Source organism: Pseudochaenichthys georgianus, chromosome 21, assembly GCF_902827115.2.
Source record: "Pseudochaenichthys georgianus chromosome 21, fPseGeo1.2, whole genome shotgun sequence".
Lineage (NCBI taxonomy): Eukaryota > Metazoa > Chordata > Actinopteri > Perciformes > Channichthyidae > Pseudochaenichthys > Pseudochaenichthys georgianus.
In genome coordinates, this window is record NC_047523.1 from 24280187 (window position 1) to 24305043 (window position 24857).

Sequence of the window (24857 nt, forward strand, 5' to 3'; positions counted from 1 at the left end):
ACCATAGTATATAGATTAATGTCAGCTTAAAACAAGCGTGACTTAACTCCTCTGCAAACACAATGTATGTCTGAATACAGAAGGGTACCCTCTACATCTCTGCTAATGTCCATGTGGGAAGCAACATAGAACACATACCACAAGACAAACATCCTCGCCAGAAAAATTGGGGCTTGAGAGAGTTCCCCAGCGGATTGGTCCATGTCGATGTCGACGCGGATGACGTCGCGCTGTGAAACACGTGGGTAAACCACCGTATCCAGAGCTCACATAAACAAAGCCACATTGGCCAGACTGGGTAGTTGAAGCTTGTGTCGCTGTCAGTGCTCGGAGTCACACGGTTTGTCCGCCTGGCATTGTTGGGTAGCGCTGCTCATGATTTGGAGCTTTTACAGAAATTGATGAATACCCCCTGCATGCTTATCGCATGGATTGAAAGCAACAATCCTGATGTGAAAAAGGTAAGAATTTATTCATCTCTTTATTTGCAACATAATCTGTGTCTGCGCTTTACTTTCACTGCCTTCTCTGAATCTTTTAAGCCCTTTTAGTCATTTGTTTACTGTTAAATTAAAATACAGCAACTGAGTCTGCATGTGCACATCTCTGGGTGTTGCTGATATTTCCCGAGATGGTTTTTCTTTACAAGTTTTCACTCGTGTCAAGTGCGCGAAGTTGGTCTGTAGCCTATATCATGGAACACCGCACACTTTACATGAAGAAAAGAAAAATACGATTTATACGGTTTAGTTTCTAAATGAACGTATCTTGTCAGTATACATTTAAAGTCTGTTATGACATTGTATGTGCGTAGTTTGAAACTGCAATGTGTGCGCATAATGTTAAACATGACTTTATCTGGCATCTCGTGTTCATTTTTAGGTGTTTGTTGTATTTTACATTCCAGTAAATGTCAAGCTGATGTGTTTTATTAGGGGAAGATCCAGAACAGATACGCTTTCTTGAATCCTGACACCCATACAACTCCTGACTGTACCCATTTCAAGTGTCACCGAAAAACTGTCAGAAGACTTGAGGTAGGATATTGACAATTATTTACAAATACAGCTGTATTATTGTTTAATGTCCATTATATTCTGAAATGACTTCCTAAAGTAAAGCACTATACAATTGTATGTTTGTGGTTAAGATGAAAAGAGAATAAATATAATAGACTTTAAACTTTTTTCTTCACGGTTTAAACACTGATTTGAGAAATTCTGATGTTTTTTTACGGTTTTGGTTTGCAGCCATGCCCTGCGTCCAGGCTCAGTATGGATCATCACCTCAAGGAGCTAGTCCTGCTTCCCAGAGCTACAGCTACCACCCCGCAGGAGAATACAGCTGCGACTTCTTAACACCCGAGTTTGTTAAGTTTAGCATGGACTTGACCAACACTGAAATCACAGCTACTACGTCTCTCCCAAGTTTCAGTACATTCATGGACAACTATACCACCAGTTACGACGTCAAACCACCCTGTCTGTATCAGATGCCCCACTCTGATCAGTCCTCTATCAAGGTGGAGGACGTCCAGATGCACAGCTACCATCAGCAGGGCCACCTGCCCCCTCAGTCGGAGGAAATGATGGCTCACTCTGGGCCTATGTACTTCAAACCATCCTCTCCCCATGCCCCGAGTACACCAAACTTCCAGGTTCAGCATAATCACATGTGGGAGGACCCTGGCTCCCTCCAAAGTTTCCACCAGAACTATGTCGCGGCCACGTCTCACATGATGGACCAGCGCAAGAATCCGGTGTCGAGGCTCTCGCTCTTCTCCTTCAAGCAGTCCCCGCCTGGCACTCCTGTTTCCAGCTGTCAGATGCGGTTCGACGGGCCGCTGCACGTCTCCATGAACCACGACAACTCGGGCGTGCACCGCGGCCTTGACGGTCAGAGCTTCGGGGTGCCTAGCGCCCTCCGGAAACAGGCTGGTCTTGCTTTCCCTCACTCCCTGCAGCTCGGCCACGGGCACCAGCTGATGGACAGCCAAGTGCCATCGCCCCCGTCCCGAGGATCTCCGTCAAACGAGGGTCTGTGTGCGGTATGTGGGGACAACGCAGCCTGCCAACATTATGGAGTGAGAACCTGCGAGGGCTGCAAAGGATTTTTTAAGGTGGGTGACATGACAGCGACCATGAATCATTGTTATTGTTATTACATGAAAGATGTGCTGTGTGCTGCTAATTATACAAGGCGCCAGTGAGTAATAACAAGCTCACTTTTTTAAAACATAATTAAACAACCTACAAATATAATTGGAATAACATTTTCAGTGCGATCCACAGTAAATATTATCAAGCACCAACTTTAAAGTGCGTGCGTAAAATAACTTTATATGAAAAACATATCTACCCACACAGTAGATCTCAAAGGAATAGGTGAAATATGAAAGACCACGAATGTGTATTTGCTGTCGGTCTATTCCCTCTTGTTGGTTCATGCAGCGCAGTCCCAAACAGGAGATGAGACAGATATTAATATCGTTTCCATCTTTTCATTTTTATATTATATCACTTGCTCAGCAATCCACAGTCCGTGTTCTACATGTTATATTGCTGTGGAAAAAGGCCTGTAGACTGACATTATGTTTTATTTTTCTCCAGCGCACCGTTCAGAAAAATGCTAAATACGTGTGTTTAGCAAATAAAAACTGTCCTGTTGACAAACGCCGGAGAAATCGTTGCCAGTTCTGCCGTTTCCAGAAGTGCATGGTCGTCGGAATGGTGAAAGAAGGTATGTTTAGGCCATTCGTTAAATTATTTTGGAAGAGTTATTTATATTTCCCCACTGATACACTTGGGAAACATGCGCGTAATATAGTGTTATATTGTTATTTAAAATACATTAAAGTATAATTACGCACAACCATAGAAGTGCGAATTAATCACTTTAACATCATTTTCCCCCCTTCCAATTAAGTTGTCCGAACGGCTAATCTCAAAGGTCGGAGAGGACGCCTACCTTCCAAACCCAAAAGTCCACAGGAGCCCTCCCCACCTTCGCCGCCGGTGAGCCTCATAAGCGCACTTGTTAGGGCCCATGTGGACTCCAACCCCTCGATGTCTGCTTTGGACTACTCCAGAGTAAGTGAAGTTCCTCACTCCCAGAAATAAAACACACACACCTTTTAAAAAAAGCTTGACAACTATTCTCCGGATGAAAAAAGAACAGGACAGATTTAAATGTAGTCCTGCTTTTAGGTAATAATTAACTGCTTTAAAGTTTGCTGTAATACATCGCTGAACCCCTAACTCTGTCAGGCTTTTAATGTGGCATATTCTCCTAAGTAAATTGCATTGAAATAGAGAACTTAATAAAAAGAAGACATGCATTTAATAGTGAAAAAGCACCCTCTCCCTCTTAGAAATTGGCATTTGCAATTTCACGGATTATATATTTTAAAGGACCTCATTAAGACGCTGTTTAAATTAAATTCCAGTTCCAAGCTAACCCTGACTACCAAATGACTGGAGACAACACTCAGCACATCCAGCAGTTCTACGATCTCCTGACGGGCTCCATGGAGATCATCCGGAGCTGGGCGGAGAAGATCCCCGGCTTTTCTGATCTACCGAAGCAAGATCAAGATCTCCTCTTTGAATCCGCCTTCCTTGAACTTTTTGTCCTGCGGCTCGCGTACAGGTAAGCCGTGTAATTATTAAACAAAACAATCCTGGTTTTAGATAATCATCAGCTCCTCCTTCAAGCTTCATTGCTTATGGTTTTATTAGCTGCCCAATAATGAGATGGCTCTTAAATTCCCATTTATTGCAGAACGTAATTAATGGCATTTTCTTATTAATTGCAGGTCCAACCCAGTGGAAGGCAAACTTATTTTTTGTAATGGAGTGGTGTTACACAGGCTGCAGTGCGTCCGCGGATTTGGAGAGTGGGTGGATGCTATCGTGGACTTTTCTTCCAACTTGCAGAGCATGAACATAGACATCTCAGCTTTTTCCTGCATCGCAGCTCTGGCCATGGTAACAGGTGCGTGAAGCCGGCTGCTCCTTTGGAGACTCCGCCTCTGTTATACAATGCATGCAAAACGGAAACAGTTAAAGCATCGAACATAATGTAACCGTTTTTTCTTCTTCTTTATTTTAGAGCGACACGGGCTAAAGGAACCCAAGAGAGTCGAAGATCTCCAAAACAAGATAGTCAACTGCCTAAAAGACCAAGTGACGTTCAATGGAGGTGGATTGAATCGTCCCAACTACTTGTCAAAACTCTTGGGAAAGCTCCCTGAACTGCGCACACTATGTACCCAAGGTCTGCAGCGTATCTTTTACCTAAAACTAGAAGATCTAGTCCCTCCGCCAGCAATAATTGACAAACTTTTCCTCGACACCCTACCTTTCTGAGTCTGACTCGATTATGAGACCTCAAAGAACTTCCAAAAGACTGTTTGTGAGTCAGATTTTTAACGTTATTATTTCTGAATATTTGCAAGCTCCGCAGGCTAATAGAACAAAATACCCTATTATGATTAAGGATCCATGAAAAAAAAGAAGAATAACAAGAGAATCAGACAGAGTGTCATTGCTGTGTAGGCCTTTTATTTGTGTTATTGTCAAACGAATGAATCATGACGCGGAATTTCTCTGTGGTGGACAAATTGTCAAAAAGTTATTCCGGTTTTACACCTACTGTTTATTTATTTAACATCGGCTCAACTGATTTACTCATATGTAATATATTGCATTTATATATATATATATATATATATATATATATGAACATTCATATCCATACACACAAACACACTGTATATTATGATAGAATATGTGATGCCTCCAATGCATCGGTTTATAACGTGTACAAAGTTTGTTATAATGAAAACATTCAATTTAAGTTTCTTTTCTGACTCGTGCCTATGTGTTTCTGACAGGATCCCAAAAAGTATCCAGAAAAGACAACGCATGTTCTAGTTTTCTTTTTTATAGGCACTTGCTGAGGTGATGTCTATAATATATACCGGACACTATGTAGTCTGCTAGATTTGATACAGATTCGTAGTAATGGCACTCCTTTTATGTATGACGTGGAAACATATTTCATCTGTATAGAAAATAAGGGACCCATGGTGTTTGTAAAACTGTCAGACATTCCTTGTTTGTATGTGCTGTAAGTATTGTTGCTGTTGAATATAAACGTTTCTATATATTTATTATTTCTGTTGCCAAGAGCTACACTAAGCATGGTGCAATTTAAACGATTTCAAACCATCCAAGTTCAAGCTGAGCACGTTGTCTATGTTTTATGTCTTATAACCGTCTATAGGTGGTTATGATTTAACACGCTTTGCAAATGAAAAGCTCTCGTCTTATATCCAGAGGTTCATGAGTGTGTGATATAGGCCCACATTTATGGCATCATGATGTACTTACAACTTCTGTAACGCATTTGGTGACGAATTAAAAACACTTTAGAGATAAATACATATTTAATGTTTACAAATAAAACTTTTAAATCAATTCTTTGCTAAATATTTTTCTCTGCAAATAACATATTCTTTAAATTAAGAAATCACAGATCGGGAGGAGTTTGTTCAGCAGGAGAGAGAGAGACTCTCGTTTTGGAGTTTAAGCGTATTTTTGTAATATTCGTTGTAAGCAGCGCTGCGATAAGCAGTTTAACAGGTTATTTATGTTAACATCTTACTTTAACTGAATGTGAAAATTGTGTATTTAAGTAAAAAAAGTTAAATCTTGTCACAAATAGTTTGCATGCATGTTTCATCTTGAGTTTATATTCCCTTTTTAGTTTTGTCCAAAATGTCACATATTTATTATTTTAGCCTCCTACTTGTTATATTTAAAAATAATCTTAGCGAATATTTTAGTCATCAAAATTACATTTTAATGCACTTATAATTTGGGTAGCTTAAAATGTATCTTGCATGCATAACTACAATTTAAATACGCTATCAAAAACAAATCACATGCAGTTAAACCCTCGTTTTATTCTCTAATGTCTTATTGCATTTGACAAATTAATAACCTACAACGGAATAAATATAGACGTCTTGATCTTTCGGTTGAATCCTAAATAAAGTAACATTTTCAGCGAACACATATTATAAGAACATTGAATTCCATGATTCAGTCTGTTCCCTTTGCTCTCTGCAAGTACGAAAGTCTACGCAAAAGTTTAAGGATATATTTTTGGACAGGCATTCCTTGTATATTACTTTATTTGCTTTTAATTTGCCTTCACTTTTATAATGTAGCCTACATTTTAGAGTTGTTTACCCCACCGACGAGTCAGACCAAAACTAAAACTAGAACTATATTTCCCACAATCAAAAGGACGACTACCTTTATCCTGCTATTACACAGCGTTAATGGAATAACACATTTATTGTGAAATCCTGTTGCGCAGGTAACACAACTGTGTGCGTCACAGCAGCTGGGTAATTTTGTTTTCTAAGTGAACACGAAAGATAAGATGATGTAACACACGGACACCCTTTTTTTTTTACCGGAGCAGGCAAAGTATCCAAGTCTTTTTTGTTTAATGGTAAACCTGGTAGCACCAACCTCTCCAAAACCCTCGGGGATTCCGGCTCCGATGCTCTGATTTCATTTAGGTCACAAAAAAGTTAGCCGATCACCCTCATACGTGTTCAATTCAGGCCACTTTTGTGATGCTGCTGCGCATTAAATGTGCGTCGGGTTTTGTGTAACTGCCGAATTAAAAGTCGTTAAGAAATGTATGTAAAGCGGCATGGACTGCACGAACAGAAGCAGTGGTGCTGTCACAAAGCCTTTCCTTTAGACTATCAGCAGAGAGAAGTGACGCCAGGCTATGAGGCATGTCTGGGATTTATCCTCAGCGGTTCCACATTTATGATCAAGATGAAGGGAACAGCTTATTTTGAGAGATATTAGCAGCAGGCAATACATTGTCAAAATAATTAGATCGTCACTTTAAAGTGCTAATTCCAAGGCAAATTGGGATTACATTCAGATCCAGTTTGCTGACATTTAGAAGATCTGTTGAAAGGGTGCATTACAATGTCACAAGTTCTCTCTATTGAGTCAAAGTACAGTGTGGTTTTTAAACATGTCTATTTCAACACAGTAGAACATGACACAAGCTAATACTTCTGTCAGTGTTTGTGCATATACTGGAGGACTTAATTCCCTCCCTGCACTCGACATCAGCGGATGGTTAGACATGATCGTGTCAGAACAAGTATGGCTTGAAGAAAGAGAAGAAATCCTTCTCTAGTTGTTCTTTCTTGTCCTCAGTAGCCATACAGAAAACAACAAACCAAATCCAGCAGGTGAAGGGGGCATCTTCCAGAGAGCCTGTTGCTAAGCACTTACAAAAAGTGAGAGGGAAATAACAAGACTGAGTCCCAGCTAGTGAGAACGCTGCTTCACATTAACAGTACCACTAATAGATGCTACCACACACAGGCATGGTGCACACTGTGACGATCCTGGATTATGTTGCACGCACAGCTGCACATTCCTCTAATTCTGTGATGCAATTTGACAGGTTCACGTGTGGTGCTCTGTGCATTTAATGTGATGTAGCTATAGGTTCGTTACGTCGGGAGCCATTCCACAACAACAAATATACTTTCTTTACCCTCTAATATGTCATTTTGTGAAAAGGTTCACTTGTTAGCCGGGTGTTTAGATTTAGTCTGGAGGATTTATGTGTGAATAACTATGTTCGGAGGCTAAAATAAGCTCATCTGATCCCTGTGGTCGGGAGTACTTGACCTTGCACCCTTGCACTACATGCAAACTTGTTAGACAGACATACAATGAGGAAAACTCACTGTTGCTCTAACTGCTACTGGAACTAGATTTGCCGCAGTCAGTGAAACACATGTTGGTAGACTCATGATAAAGGATTCACAAATATAAATTCTACAAAGCTTTGTGCAAAATGACACGCAGTCATGATGGTCTCTACTGTATGCATTTCTGAGACCACATGTAACTTTCTCTGGCTTGGACAGAGTTAAGAATATAGTAGAGTACGTGTTAGCTTTCTTTAGATTTGTTGAGAGTGGCATTATACGTTAATTTGAGATGGGAAGAGTTAGTTAAACTTGTGAGCAAGCCTTGAAATAGATCCACCGCTATGGCTTTATGACTAAAATGCCATAACATGCTCTTTATGACTTTCTGTCAAATGAAAGGGATTTAAACCACTCATCTGACTTTTCCAGTATGTCAGCACACTGGTTTTCATGTTGCTATTCACCACCAAGGTTATATTACACCTGTCTCGTCAGAAGTCGTTGGTTATGTACCACTTTTCAATAATTCTGCTACTCTTCATTCATCCAGCCTACACTCAGAATCACTTCCTTTCATGTTACCTTTCCCTCTGTCCATGGGCGCAGTAAAACATGTTGATTACACAACTTATGAATCTCATGAGCCCTTCCGACTATAGCTCTAAACAAAATGAATGAATAATGAGTGGAATAATGGCCCTTTGGATACGACTGCCAATAGTTATAGTACTGTGACTATTTGATTTACCATATTGAAATGCTGATGATTGTCCAATAAATAATGCAAAAAGCTGATTTCCAAGTGGCGAGGCAGGAAAAGAAATCCACCTTGCATATAGATGGAAGTGAGCCGTGTCTGTCCCTCTCTGCCTGTGGCCCAGAGCAGCTTTATCATTCATAGGACTAAACAGACAATCAATTCAGCAGCCATGTATGAAGGATGAAGGGATGCGACAAGCTGTGAATGATGAGGAGCCAAAAATCAAAGGCCTCACTCCTTCTTAGCTCTAATGGCCATTACCAGCCCAGACAGCACCAGTAAAATGAGGTTAATCATTTGCACAGATCCTTTCAAAGAAGATTGACTGGACTTGATGCCTAGTCAGATCACTCATAAATATTTACTTCATATTAAACAGCTGTGTATGCTCTGTTATTGCACATTGATTTCTGACTGATGCTATCAAATCATTGTTTCAAGTGTGGTCACCTTAAAACCGTTAATGCAATGCTTGTACCAAGACTCAATAATGTTAACCAACAGAAATTAATAATGCAATGAAATTGACAGGACAATATGTTAGAGAAGGGGTTTATTGTTTCTGCAGAAAACTATAGATTTAGAGAAAAAAGTGATTTTAGCAAATTATCATGAAATATGCAGACACCACAAGAGTTGGAATGTATTCAGTGCTGATAGATAGCACAGCCTGAGTTAAAGGGCCCTACAGTTGAGCTTTATGGGTATAGCATGTATCAGTATTGAACACACGGCTCAGTCCTTTGACCTTATTGACAATATGAAATCGGAAATTTCCTTTATAGAAAGAGTTAATGTGTCCTCAGGCAGACATGTTTCCGATTCAATTAGTTTTAATGAAGCCGGTGCTCAGTGGTCACTGAAGTAGAAAAAACAGGCATAAATGCCTGATGGTAATAAAGGACATATTAAGGAGGAAGGGATCGGACACACAGTGCATGATTCTAAGTGGCGAAAAATGCCTCTATCAGGCGGGTAGGAGCCAGTGGCTTGGGACGCAGTGAATTGTGTGAGCCTCAAATGATGCATTAGGATCTCTGGGGCGAGGCTGGAGGAGGCTGAGGAGCAAACTGAAAAAACAAACGGGAGAAGAATCTGCTTTTGATGACGCATGTGGGGGGAAAACCAAGCAGACGGTCAAATCATGCGAGTCTCAATATCACATATACATAATTTTATCATAGTAGTCTAAATCAATTTATTTGATTCAGTTGATATTAAAGGTCTCATGACATGCTTTTCCGGTTATTACCCGTCCCATTGTGTGTTATGTAGCTTTTTATGCATGTAAACGGTCTGCAGAGTCACAAACTTTGGGGGGGGGGGGGGGGGCAGGAGCTCCAACAAGCCGTTTAGAGTGAATACACATATACAGAGATGCTGTATGAGAAACCAATGTGATTTTGGAACATTGAACAATGTAAATCTATTCTAGTAGACCTCAACAATGGAATTATGATCAGTAGAAATGGCCATGACATGGGACCTTTAATATGTACATTTCTAAAATCTAATAAATGCTGCTCATGAAGTGCTTTTTGTATTCAACCCCATTTACACCTTCCACTGTGACAATGTGACTGAATGCAGGGCTGCAAACTACCCCCCCACCCCCCCTTCCGTCTGTTGTCTGTGTGTAAAATGTCAACATGGTCAGATGCACTGGCTCAGTTCCCGCAAGAATATGCCCTCATCCTGTGTTATGGTTTGTGCCGCAGCTCCCTGTGAAGTGAAACATATTAAACACACCCATGCACATGTAATCTGTTCATGTCTTTAAGTCAAATCATGTGTGTGTGTGGTCTTCTATCATCGGGCAAATGGTAGAGTCATTTTGTATTTAGTCTTGCTAGATCTTTGAAATCCAGATAAAAAAGAAGATATAGTCGTAGTGTAGGGGTCTAAGGAGCTGAACATGTGATCACAACACCCCTGGTTTGATTCCTGGGGAACTGTGTTTCAGGTCATTCAGAAAACAGCTGTAGCAGAAGGTATTCGCCTAATTCAGACAAATATGGAGATGGACAACAATGAAATATCTATAGGCAATGTTTAGAAGCTCAACCAGAATATGTTTTGTTATGAGCACTAAACCTAAGACCCTATAAAGCAAATGGACTCAAAAGGTTGCAGCCACAAAATTCTGCCCTCAGTGTATTTTAGTGTCCAAGCTGATACCCAATATAAAAATCAGGGTAACAAATAAATAAAATAGCTTTACAAAAAGAAAATGTTTTTTTCTTCAACAACAACAACTTCACTATTTATTTTACATCAATATTCCCCTCGCTGGCTAACAGGAGGTAAACAAGCCTGAAATACACTCACACTTATGCTCAGGCCCTGCTCTTGTTCGCTGCTAGTGTACGTGAGTATTTCTGTGTGCATGAATGAATACACTATAGGCATGTGCCAGCAGAGTGACAACACAAATAGATGCATGTATTGATGGTTTTACAAAGCTCTCATAACACATTTAAGTACACACCTATAGTCAGGAGGTGCCAATAGATAGTGGAGTGGTGGATTCTTGAGAGGTCAAGAGGGGAATGCATTTGTGTGTGTGTGTGTGTGTGTGTGTGTGTGTGTGTGTGTGTGTGTGTGTGTGTGTTGGACAAAAGGGAAGGGGAGAGGGGGTTGTGTGTGTGTGTGTGTGTGTGTGTGTGTGTGTGTGTGTGTGTGTGTGTGTGTGACAACAGACAGAAGAGATCCAGCCCGGGCTCCCACACAGCTTTGTCATATCACTAGGAGATTAGGAACACACACATGTCAAGCTAGGCAGAGCCTGCTGCAATAATGCACCTGCCAGCTCTCAAGATCCACTCAACCCCTGTCCAACGCCTTGTCCCTACATGCTAACACAAAGACACACACAGAAATGCACTAAATGTTTAAATATCGATCCACTTCCATATGAAAATGAAGGATATAATATGAGATCAGTGAAAACAAATAATGTATAAACAGCATGAAACATATTAACTTGTCACTAAAAGGAGGAACACAATCATGGACAGTGTTAGTATTAAAGTTTAAGGTAAATGTAGTTCAACATACGTAGACTGAAAACACAAAACCTCAAATAACTGAAAAGGTTGGATCAGTGGAAGTGGATATTTTACATGAAAACCTGACAGGATAAGGTCGTTGTCTTTCTTCATGACAGAGTTCCTGGAGAAAGGAGAAAAGAGAATCTCAAAGAGATTCATCTCCACAAAGATTCAAGGTCATCCAACCTAGTCATCCTAGAAGCACTTGGAAATATGGAGTGAAGACTGGAGATATTCTTCCCCCCAAAAAGGAGTGTGTAAGGGAAGACTGACTGAAGAGAATCACTGACCTTCAAACAAGCTCTCTATCCATATAGAGTAGGGGAAGACATGCACAATCCATCAAAAATGCACATGAACTTTCCCTCTTCAAATAGTTCCCGCTTGAATAGCAGTCAATGGATCAACTATGAATATTGCATGTTCTGAATTGCAGGCAGTTCAGATTGAATTCAGTCTGAAAAACAAACAAAAACAAATGTGATATAAGAATTTAAATGTTTAAAAATTAGTCGTAAAAGTTACATTTGACTGAAAAATTATCAATTGCAAACAACACGTGAATAATGGATTTAAATTGTTGATATGTTGAGAAGAAGTGTGTAACATTTTAAATCATTTAAAATAAAAAGAGAACAGGAGATGTGGCAAAGATTAACAAAGTGTTAAAAAATTCAGAGTCCACACTATGGTCATGAAATTGCCTTTTGCCACAGTCCCTTTTTCAAGCATGGAGAGATCAGTGTTAATTTTCAGCCGTGCTTTGATTGGATGAACCTGCCTCCCTCTTGCACGACATGGCTACCACAGGTCAGTGGCTGGTGCAGTGTAGCATGAAACAAACAAATAGAAAAAGGCACCTTGTGGCACTTGACTCTCGCCAGAATGCAACTGACGGCAAGCCTGCTAGCGTCCTGTAATAACGACTAGTGCCTCCTAACCAAAGAATGGAGTGAGAGCGAGAGAGGAGAGGAGAGGAGGGGTGGAGGGGAGGGAGGAAAGAGAGCTGGAAAAGGGAGAAAACATGGATCTATGGCTGGAGATACGGAGGGAGAGAGGAGGAGAGAATTACTGGGAAAAAAGGTAGCGCTTAGGCGACATTTGAGCAGAACCAGCTGCAGTGAGACTTAATACTGAACAGCAAAATGTGCATAGCAAATCTATACAATCTGATGGTCTGATAAGTCAGTACAGTTAAAGTGTTAGGGCTTTGTCAACACAGACTACTCTTCAGGTATTTCAAAGTAAAATAATAACACAAAGGAATGATTTGCACTTTTCTTCTACTAACATTCTGATCAGTGCATTTGGTCACTGTCATTGTGTTCGCTTTTATTGATGGGAAATATAATGATGTTGGTTGTAACCACACAAATATAATTCATACAAATAATATAATTCAAATCTTTGAATCTCATGGTGTTTTTGACTCACTGCAAGGCCCCTGAACTGCTTGAATGCTATATTTATGTAATATTAATCAGTAGAAATTCATGAAGACATACAATTATACACACACTCAAAGCAAAAAGGAAAAACCAACAGATTTTACACATCAAAGTATGTTTAAAGGAGTTGAGAAGAACTGACTGGTCTAAAGTGGAAAAAAAAAATTGGGATATTGAGACAGCTGTTGGGGTTGATGTCTTCCAGTTTGAAAATCCCAATCCAATAAAACAAAAATTCTGGGTTTGGAGTTAGAAAGGAGTGAGCTTTGTAACCCAATCCTTATCTCTTCTTGAGGTCAGAGGCTCGGAGTTATACTAGCAACTTCTATGACACACCGAATCGTGGAAGAATTGTCATCAGTCGAAGTAAATGGTGGGTAATGTAGGCACCAGGTGTTGAAAAGAGATGAGACAATAAAAAGGAGGATATGTCCTGTTCTGCTTCATTAAAATAAATAAAATAAAAAATAAACCATCCTAGTTTAAAAATAGGTTTAATACTAAATAATCAGAGTATGCTTTTAGGGGCCTTCTTCTTTTACCATAGGACAAGCCATGTTTACTGCAAAATCACAACATAATCTAAACACAATTGTGTTTCAACCCATCTCTAACAGTCTAGGCAACATCATAAAAAAAGATGGACAAGGTAGAGGGGGTAGGAGGAGAAGGGACGTGACAGGGGAAATGGGAACGGAGAACAGGAGAGCCCGGCCGATCATCTTGTGATAAGACGAGGAAAATAAGTCTGATTATCACAGAGGCCGGGAGCATTAGACAGTTGGAAGTCATCTCAAAACTCAGGAGGGAAGAGACAAGACAAGAGGTCACAATTATGCCCCGCTAGCTGCACTCCCTCCTCCTCATGAAGTCCTCTAATATATTCGGTTAGTTCCTGTATGGCGCGGAGAGGAAATTCTAATTAAAGGGTGGAGGGAATTTTGACACATGTGAGGCAGAGATCAATATTTAGCACCATAATCAGCCATTCCTGATGGTTTGACGGAGTCACTGCGAGACGGCTGCAGCTCTCCATTAGAGTGCTTGGGAAGGAAGAGACGGGCAGACGGGCTGCAGAGAACCACCAGCAGACTCTCAGCCATCATGAATCAAAGCAAGTGATGCCTCACGTGCTCCATTTTGCTTTGCTTTTTATCTTCATTCATCCTCTTAAAGGAGAAAAGTGAACTCTGTCACACTGGTTTGTGATAGGGGTGCAAGGGAGGCAGGAAAGAAAGGAAGAGAAATGCCATAGAGGGGATACGGTAGATCAGGAGGAAGTGCACCTGTCAGGACTTTGGACTGTGAGATGATTGTATTGTACACAGATGGTCTCACCTATTGAGCTATTTCTCTTTCTCGTTTGACAAATATTTCTTTTTAATTTCCATCGGAGGTGGCAGGAATATTTGTAAATGTTTCTTTAGTAACAGTAGCGATACCAGACTGTGAGCATACTCCATTACAAGTAAAAGTTGCACATCAGAATAGAAAAGGCTGTTTATCTTCTGCTTTAGCATTTTAACAAGGATTGACTCGCTTTTGGAGCCAGCCCCAAGTGGCCTTTTCAGGAACTGTCTAAACATTTTACACAGTGTCTGGTAGTTTATTCAATAATAGTGTATTCTATCGTATAAGCTTGTTATATATATTAAATATACAAATAATATGCAACGTGACTTGTAGATAAAGCTGTCAACAAGGGTAAAGCAGAATATGTCACACTTAATTGTGGTGGTTAGAAGTATAAGGCTGCATGAAATGGAAACATTTGTAAAACACAGGTATCTAAGGTTTGTATTCAAGTGCAATACTTAAATACGTAAATGTAGTTACATTCCAAAACTGATATGAAATAAAGGTTCTTAAAAAATAGTACATATGAAATTGGGCTACTCGTTTCATAATCGTAACCACAATTACTGTATTCATTTTCCAAACAGATATACATACACACCCACACACCATTGAAGCGTGTGAACAAGGCTGCTCAGCTGACATGGATAGTGACCAGAGACTCAGCATCAGGAACATGGTGTTGTTTCCCGAAGGCAAGGAGAGAGGGCGAGGGGCAAAGGAGGGTGCAAGGGAGGGGGTAAAGAAGGTGTGTGTGTGTGTGTTAATATGGGTGTATGTGCATGGGTGGGGAGGGCAGTCAAGCCCGGGGTGTCCCCTGTCTCCATGTGTCAGCCCATCTCCTTGTTCTTGCATGTCACTGACACACACGTGGGTACTTACCAACCCAAGTTGCTCCAATTAATGGCCGTCCCACTGCGCTGTCCGATGTGCGGTGTGCTAGCCCGGGTGACAAGATATGGTCTGGGATCTGTCTCTCCAGTGACATAAGGAAGGAATTTTAAGAGGGAAAAGTGATGCAAACACACAGCGCCTCATGCTGCGCCCAGATAGGTAGATAACAAAGACTCTTGTAAATGAGTGGCAGCCAGGAAGGCATTGAGGATTCTCTAATTACTCGCTGCAATCTATCTAAGTCACCGGCCTTCTAATTTGATTTATCAGAATGCATGAAATCCCTTGGAATAATGCCCTTATTAGAAGGACAGAATTGACGGGGGGACAAGAGGTCTGCCGAGAGGAGGAGGAGAGCGGAGATTTAAGCATCAATTACAGTCAAAAGGAGAATTAATAGTTATTAATCCACAAACACCGCCATCGTTCTCCCTGCTGCCTCCCTGCCACTTGGAGACATTCCTCTTCACACTTGCCCCACACACACACACACACACACACACACACACACACACACACACACACACACACACACACACACACACACACACACACACACACACACACACACACACACACACACACACACACACACACACACACACACACACACACACACACACACACACACACACACACACACACACACACACACACACACACACACACACACACACACACACATTCTCACTTCTATTGCATGCACATGGATACGAGCATAAAGAATAAATATACACATGTTAACACACATATGCTCGCCTATAAACACACAGATGCAAACACACACACACATACACACACACACACACACACACACACACACACACACACACACACACACACACACACACACACACACACACACACACACACACACACACACACACACACACACACACACACACACACACACACACACACACACACACACACACACACACACACACACACACACACACACACACACACACACACACACACACACACACACACACACACACACACACACTATGCCTACTGCAGAACTGAGTGAAAATGAGCATCTAAAAGAAAAAAATCATAGACAAGAGTAACAAAGGCACAATGCCATAAATATCTCTTACTGTGGATGGGTTGTATCATTTTGCCTACCGGTATAAGGTCTTTAACTCTTTAACTAAATTCTTGACTGACAAATTCAATTGCTGTCAGTCTTCCAGGACCCTCAATGTAATATGTGCATTTTGATTTAATTTCCCCTGCAAATACATACATATACACATTGTTTATCTTGTTATGGGCACAACAAAATCTATACTTATATCTGTGCTTTGTCATTCCTAAGTGCATCATGAAATAGAAAGATATCCCTCTAATTGAATCCAACAAAACCACATAGATTGTTAATTTTGTGCTATTAAGCTTTTGCAACATTTACAATGTCTTCTTTTTGCCTGTTGATGATTCTTGTTTGTCCCATTGTATGGTACAAGAACATTTCATACATCCAAAAATTAAATTAAGAAAGGCCAATCTCTAAACAAATAAAAATAAATCAAATATGACGCTAAATTGTATCATTTCTAAGGAGAGGAATTCAAAGTACACTCAAACTGTTTTCATAAGCCAATATCATTAGAAATATATAAAAATACTGCATTGCTATGTGAAGGATAAGTATTTAGAATTGCACATTATCATCATGCTAATTAATTCACATGTTGCAACAGCACTTGCTTTCTTTTAAACCCACAAGGTCATATCACATGCACCAGAATAACAACAAAGGGACAGCTTGTCATGTTAAATAATTTAAAGAGCCGTGAAGGCAGCAGTGCTGCATTACAGTAGGTGACACTCTGGTCTGAGTTTTATGTTAAATCCTGTGGTTTTTGTTAAAGCGTTGCTGAGTGGCTGAAAGGAGAATGCCAGTGTGCTGTTGCCTTGCTGTCAGTCACACAGAGGCAGTATTTAGACAGGGAGCGGAGAGGTCTGCTCTGCTGCCAGCTCCTGCCTTTTAAACAGCCCTTTCCTCAGAGAGACAGCTTAGCACTGAGTGCCAGTCAACCTCGCCTGCCTGCCCACACACACACACACACACACACACACACACACACACACACACACACACACACACACACACACACACACACACACACACACACACACACACACACACACACACACACACACACACACACACACACACACACACACACACACACACACACACACACACACACACACACACACACACACACACACACACACACACACACACACACACACACACACACACACACACACACACACACTTTGATAGCCTCTTTGCTAAAGAACAATTTGGCAGAAGGGGAGAAATGATCATGTATGGTCCGACTCAAAGGTACATTGTAATGGGTCTATCCCCCTGTTTCAACAAAGTGGAGTGAAAGGGGTCCGGACAGCAGATTCATCAGCATTACTTGAATGGAGGAACAAGCTCATACAGCATTACGTGGCTGACAGGGAAGATGAATCTAGGCAACACGGCGCATCGGGGATCCTCATAGACCTTCAGTCATGGCCCGTGGTAAAGACTGAAGGATGGGAGAGAGGTTGTGGAGATAACACATCACGCCCTGTCTCCGTCCCATATTATGATGCTGTCCCATAGAGAGTCTGGGACAATACTATGTTAGCTGCCAGAGTGCCTTCGACAACATTAACAAACCTCTATGGTGTCAGGCAGTCACTCACACTTCTACTGGGTGTCTGTCATCATGCTCAAGCGGTCAGGCACTGACACCTTTTCACGTGAATGAAGATTCTCCAGTGACTGACAAAAAATAGTGGATGGCCTTTAAGGAGGGGGAATAGACACAGCAAGAATAGCACCTCTCTTCAAAAGGAGAGAGTTATAATTTGCAATAATGGCACACCAGTAGCTCTCGGAGAGAAAATTACAGGAAAAAGCCGATCTGAAATATCCTTTTAACTGGCAGAAACACATCCATTGTAGACAGAAGTCTTGTTTACTTGGTAAAATGGCATCAATTAGGAGCGGATGGCAAAATTAGCATATTCTCTTAATGGACTGGCCTTTCTTGTGCGGCGCTCTCACACTGATTGTATGGAAGGGACATGTTAAGGGAGACTGAGAAAAGGTCAGGTGTCTGCACCATTCAGGTGATCATATTTTTCACCAAACAGTTGTGCATTCTCCATGGCTATTGTCATGTTACACCTCAGCTGAGAGCAACATTCCAGTATGAAGGGAAATGTACTTTTAAATCGTAGTGGAAAACAAGTCACTCATTCTGACACTTCCAAGATTCTGGACTCGTAGCTCTTGAAAATATCTGCTGTGCTTAAGACATTCCATATGCCCCATGTTTTCTTAGAAAATTATTTGATGAAAAAGTATTACAAAACAAATGTGGCCAAAAGCTTACTCATCAAAAGTTAACAATCTTAACTACTGTGTGTTTTCTAATACAAATCGGTTGGGAGTTAAGCATTAATATAGAAGAAATAGCAAACATTGATACATTTACACTCAATTTAAGATAGTGTTCAATATCCGTTTTATCTAGTGATGATTTGCCAGTTTATTTCCATTATTAACAGCCCCCCATCATTTTGATATTTCACCATCAATGCTGCGGTATGTATCTCAAAAAGCTCTCAGCTCCTCCCAGCCAGACTGAAACCGCAGACTGCAAATTCTCCACCCTCGTCCTCCGACCCCTCCTCCCCTGTGCCTCTGCTCCCACCACCACCCCAAATTGACTGGTCTTGCACAGTTGCAGCTGAACAAGAAAGGAATTGCTAGTGTCAAGACACAGTTTACAAATATGACATCTCCTCTGCCATGGCTGGAAATATGAAATATTGATTTATGTGCAGTAAAAGGTCTTATAAAAATGATCACATACACATGAGGGATTAATGCGCAGAAGATCAATAGAAATTTCATTCTTGACACTGGACTGTCACCTATGGTGAAATGCTAAAATAAAGAAATCAATATTATCTATGAAATGTCAAATTTATTATAATTATGTGGATGAAAGCTGGCCAAGTGGCTCCCAGGGGGCTGAGAGGGATAGGGTACCGCTCTCAAGCATCCCTCATGTCCTTCCCTCTCATGCTGCCAATTTTGAGAGCAATATTGGTGTAAAGGGTTTTCACCCGTTATGTATGGCCTTGTTGTAACAAATTCCTCGTGGAATATTTAACTGTGGAGAGACTGACAATGGACAGAGCTGCAGTTCATAGCCTGCAGGTTGCGTAGTTAACAGCTGTTAGCTTTGGCACATATTGTATGACTCTGCCCTCTCGATTTAAACCTATTTGGCAGCTGCTGCTGATGTGGACAAGTCACAGGCCACTAAAGTACGACATCTCAGCATGCGTCCTGGTTCAAAGATGACAGATTCAGTCAGGTTACGTATTGATCTTCAGCCTTGAATGCTGTGAGTGATCACGCAGATTTGTTTTGCTTTGGACAGAAACTATTTAATAAAATGAGGGGTCACATAAAAGCCATCAAATAATCATTTTAATTGAGAGAAATTATGTCAGTTTATAAATCATTTTAAGTAGTTTTTCAATCCACAAGGGGATAGATTGCAAACAAGCTCTCTCATTTTAAAATGATACCAAGAGACTCCAGCTCTTTATTTGTCATTGGGCTTTCTCAATTCCCCCTCAATGTTTTATTTGCATTTAAACTAAGAGCTATTTGTGTTCATTCAATTGTTTTCCATGTCTAATTAATATCCTTTGAATGTGTGGGGATCAATTTATTTAATCAATGTTGGGTAGTGCCTCTGGCCTTCTAAAGGTCACTTAGATATGGAATGGGAAATCATCAGAGTCAGATCACAAAGGGGCGAGCAGGTAATTTGAATGTGGCAGGAAAACTTTGCATGATCACACATTTCTGAAAAACTACAAAAAATGATTTTCCTTTCCGTCTTCCTATTTCAGGCAATAGTCCTTTTTCCCACCAGAGGCCCACTGTACACACTAGAGTGTGGCAGCTGTGTAATCCCTTTAACAACCGACGGGGCAATTAAATGAACCGGCGGTGCAGCTGCAAACAGCCAATAAAGCCAGCACAATATCATCCCTATTAAACAGTAATCTCGGTAGGCTTAAGAAGTCTCGGAAAAATAGGAGGGAAAACCATAACAAAATGTAATCAAGCAAAACATGGGGATTTTCCTCAACAAAATAAGCCAAACAATTTTCACAGTGGCTTACATGAAAGGTGTTGAGCAAAAGCACTCAAGCCTAAGAGAACTTCTCGGGCCCTTCAGGTGACCACGGTTCGCAGCCTTATCACAAATACAGAAGCACACAACAAATAAAATGAGCCTGTCAATCGAAACATTTTATCACCACAGATATTAACAGAGAAAGGGAAACAGGGGAAAATAACAAATTGTGCAGTTACGTTTTAAAAGTGACCAAATCGAATTCATAAGATCACAATTTGAGAGATAGAACCCAGTTTATTTTTCCTCCCTTTCACCGGCTTATGTGCTCTGTCAGATGAAAGCGGAGCAGAGAGCCACCGTTGATGGAGCCTTTGAGCCTGGGAGAGGAGGCAAACGCAGCCTCTTGAAGGGGTGCCGGGGACAGCGATAACCGGGGAGGCCGCGGGAGCTCCCTCCGCTGCCGGGGGAAGGTGTTCCAACTTATCAGAGTCTGCACGCGGGGAATGATTACCCCTCTGCCGGGCCGATTACTGCCGGCTCTCCGGGTCAAAAGCAGGCCAGGATGAAAGAGAGAACTGAAGCCTCCTATCCTGCCTCCAATCATCCATTAGCACTCAGAGTGAGGGGCTTTTCTACCCCTCCACCCCCTTCACACCCCCTCTACCGACATGGGCTTGTCAGTCTGGTGCATAAGAAGAAGAGGAACGTAATCACAGGCGTGACTCTCACTCACACCGGTGTCATGGAGGACAGCGTGGGGCCTGCAGAGGTAATTTATGGATCTGAGTATAAGCACTTCCTTGACATATTATTTATTCATTTGAGTTTGTTTAAGAACACTCCTTGTCATCTTCACGGCGAGGGAAAGTGTGTTTACACTATTGATGCATGGTATATATGCTGATCCACTCACATGAATAAGAATGTGAAACAGGCCAGAAAGCACAAACAACAGACACATCAAACAACAATAACTGATTGCAACACACACACACCATTCATGCATTTACTGCAGTATTCTAATAATGTTGGAAAAGGCTTGATAAATGCACACATGCTGTTCTTTCACCATGCTTACTCCAAATGCAATATCTGCATTGTGTGTTTTGTAGCTCCTCTAAAAACATATGGGACATTGTATTTCCTGTGAAATATCACTGAGAACCTGAACAAGCCACATCGGCCTAGTGAGTGAGACACTACACTTAGAGTATCTACATTTAATGCTTCACTATGTATGCATTCCCCAGCCGCAGCCATGTTATGGATGGACAATGGGCTGGTGAAGCACGGCTGACCAGACTCACCTCTGCCTATAACAGCACAACCATTCAGATTAAGGTCAGTGCTTCAGTCAGCTACCTCTCGCTCTCCTCTCTTCAATACCAGAAAGGGACAGGAAAAATTGAAAGCCAATTCCTGGTGGCATCTCTGATGAACGAAGTGTAAAAAAGTGTCTTTCTTTGCTTCCATGCACAGGTCAGTGTAGGGGTCTTTACAATATTATGGAGTAATGCCTTGCTCAGAAACCTCAAACAGGTAATTCCAGTGACCAATCTATTTGGTGATATGGAGAGCCGAGTCTCAGGGGAGCGGGTCCTGTTGTGTACATTTTGGACAGAAGTGTGTGAAAGCTGTGCCGTCTCACCCACAGGTAAGCCGAATAAAGACTGCAGGTCAGTCCTATAGGGAATAGAGCGCACTGCCATTTACAGGCTGCAGTCCCACAGAGCCACCATAATCACCTGCACTACTACTCAGTATCAAGTTTAAGGCCAATGAAGACAAGAAGTCCTTAATGTGAGCCGGAAAACTATTTGGGCAAATTCTATCTGCAAAGAAAGCTGGTGAAATACAATTTAAAGCGGAAGGAGCTTTAATTGCAGTTCAATTAAATAGTTTCCAGCACTTTGATCCAGACTGATATCTCGCAAAAACTATTGTATTGACTGACATATAATTGTGTACAGGAAATAGTGTTCCCTATGGGTGCACATGTACAAATGTGTCTTTGACTGTTTATGTATATACTTATTTGCACACATATCTTTATATTTGTATATACATTTGTTTTTATATTCGGGATTGTGGGAAACGGTATTTTGATCTCTCTGTCTGTCCACACAAACTGGAAGATTGACAATAAAGTTGACTATGATGATTCCTACCCACTGTTCAAGCCCAGACTTTTTCCTCTAGCGTCGCATTGAGTATTACATTTGTATTTTTCAATAATAACTTGATGACATCCTCACACTCTCATTTGATAAATTATAAAGTGATCACATGCTAACATGCTAAACTAAGCTGTTAAACATGGTTAACATTTCCCCTCTAAACACCAGCATGTTAGCATTTCCCTCAAGAGCATATAGCCATTGGCATTCAGCTCAAAGCACTGTAGTGCTTTACACAGCACCAAAACTGCTTTACCAATGTTTCTTAGCATTTCCCTAAAATCCCTTAGCTAAAGCGTGCAAAACCAGGAATGCTTACAAACATCGGGGGTGCTTTACTGCATCCTTTCTTCACTATGCATGTTCATTTGTCTCGAGGGATAATTTAAGTAGGCTATCAAATGTTTCCTTAGAAGTCCCATCCCTTAAGACTCCTTTTTGGACGATAAAAAGATGGAAGGAAGTACGAGGCTTCAGATATGATAAAGGAAGTACAATACCAATATAATAGTGTTAATTTCGTGACACAGAATCAATCAGAGGAACCCTTAATAAGACTGATACATATGAATCATGACTTTAACAGGATGTCAGAGATACCATCTCTGTCCCATGATGCATATCTTTATTGAAATAAATGATGCTTAACCTATTAGCAGAAATCTATTGAATAGCAGGGTGATAATGTTACCTACATGTCAAGGACTTCTGTACAACCAGATGTGGTCGCTGTTAAGCATTCAGGACATACTGAAATCTTATCGGAGTGAGTGTTTCCAATGATGCAAAATAAATGTCATGGCAAATAATGACAAAATCACAGAGGACCTCACAATAGTGAAGATAGGAATTGACCATGGCCTTCTATGAGTGAACATCTGTTCTATTTAAATACCCTTTCAGATAAATCAAACAAGTAAATAAGATGCACAAGTATTTGTCTGAAAGGAAGCACATTCATCATTTGGCAACATTCAGATGAGAGTGCAAGTTAAACACGGTAACACATCTCTGAGGCCGGCACAAACAAAGGGGGGGATCTCAATACATGGAAAGACCTGTGGAAATGCTGTTTTCAATGATCCAGAGCATCTTGTCTTGTCCTTTTCACATGCTTCCAATGAATTATGTATCTGCAGTGATTTATGGTGCGCCATGCTCAACCCTCTTTCTCTCCCTCAACGTGGAATCCTACATGGATTTTTCACAGGGAGCCAACTGGGAAAACCAAAATTGCTCAATTTAAGGAAGTAATTAAAACTGTCCGCAATCAATATTTATCTTTAGACGGACCCTGGTGGGGGTTTAGTGGCTTACCATCCCCCCACCCTGCCCCATGTCTAGCCCCTATGTCCCCCTGCTCTTCTCATTGACAGCTGTTCAGCTCCTTCAAATAAACCAGAAACACGAGCAAGCTGTTCCCACTCAAGACTAAAATGACATGTGTCGTGAATAATGAAATGACCATAAGCTGCGCCAACACAAGACATGTAGAGGAAGTTTAGTTGTCCCACATGCAGATCAAGGTGCAGTGGAGTAGCTAGGTACAGAGGGATAACTTGTAGACAATTTACTATGATTCTTAAAGAGTTTCCATCATTTTCTCAAAAAACATCTCATTTAGGTATTATAAAACTTTCTAAACTCATGAATATTCAAAAGCTGAGCACTCTCCTATTTTGACACTCTGCAGTCAGATAATGAGTTTGACATTACATTTTCACCTGTGCACAAGTGGAAGAAGTAGAGCAACACAGATTTCTGAAATTATATTTAAAAAAAGAAAGAAAATAAATTAAACGTTTACACAAATGCGAAAACTGATGGTGGAAATCATTTTAAATGTGTGACATAATAACTTAAGGTCAAATGTCATGCTTGATCTTCATATTTAGCATTTATAACCAGTATACAGAAGTATATGAATTGTTCACAACACACTTTAATGTAATTGTAAGCTGATAATAAAATGTTATTTTTAGGTGTTGTTTCCTTTCCCCTGATAAGCAGTTATGAATAGTATAAACCTTTTTTTATGTACGACATTAGATTGAAATTAGTTTTAAAAACAACATTTTAGTCCAGGTTTCACACAGTCTATTTCTACTAGTATTCATTACGATGAATACATATAATTAGATGATATAAAAAGGAACATTTATAAATACAAAAGTTACAGATGCTTCAGTTATAATTGTATGTCTCGTGTAAATAGTGT

At 40.7% G+C, this 24857-nt stretch overlaps 1 protein-coding gene across 1 annotated transcript; it reads left to right on the top strand.

Moving 5' to 3' along the window:
• Positions 1–332: 332 nt before the first annotated feature.
• Positions 333–4653, top strand: nr4a2a (nuclear receptor subfamily 4, group A, member 2a). The gene is made up of 8 exons (XM_034110360.2): positions 333–461; positions 936–1037; positions 1251–2119; positions 2610–2739; positions 2926–3089; positions 3446–3648; positions 3815–3993; positions 4111–4653. The coding sequence occupies exons 3-8, from the start codon at positions 1253–1255 to the stop codon at positions 4365–4367; spliced, it is 1800 nt and encodes a 599-aa protein (XP_033966251.1). The 5' UTR covers positions 333–461; positions 936–1037; positions 1251–1252; the 3' UTR covers positions 4368–4653.
• The last annotated feature ends 20204 nt before the right edge of the window (positions 4654–24857 follow it).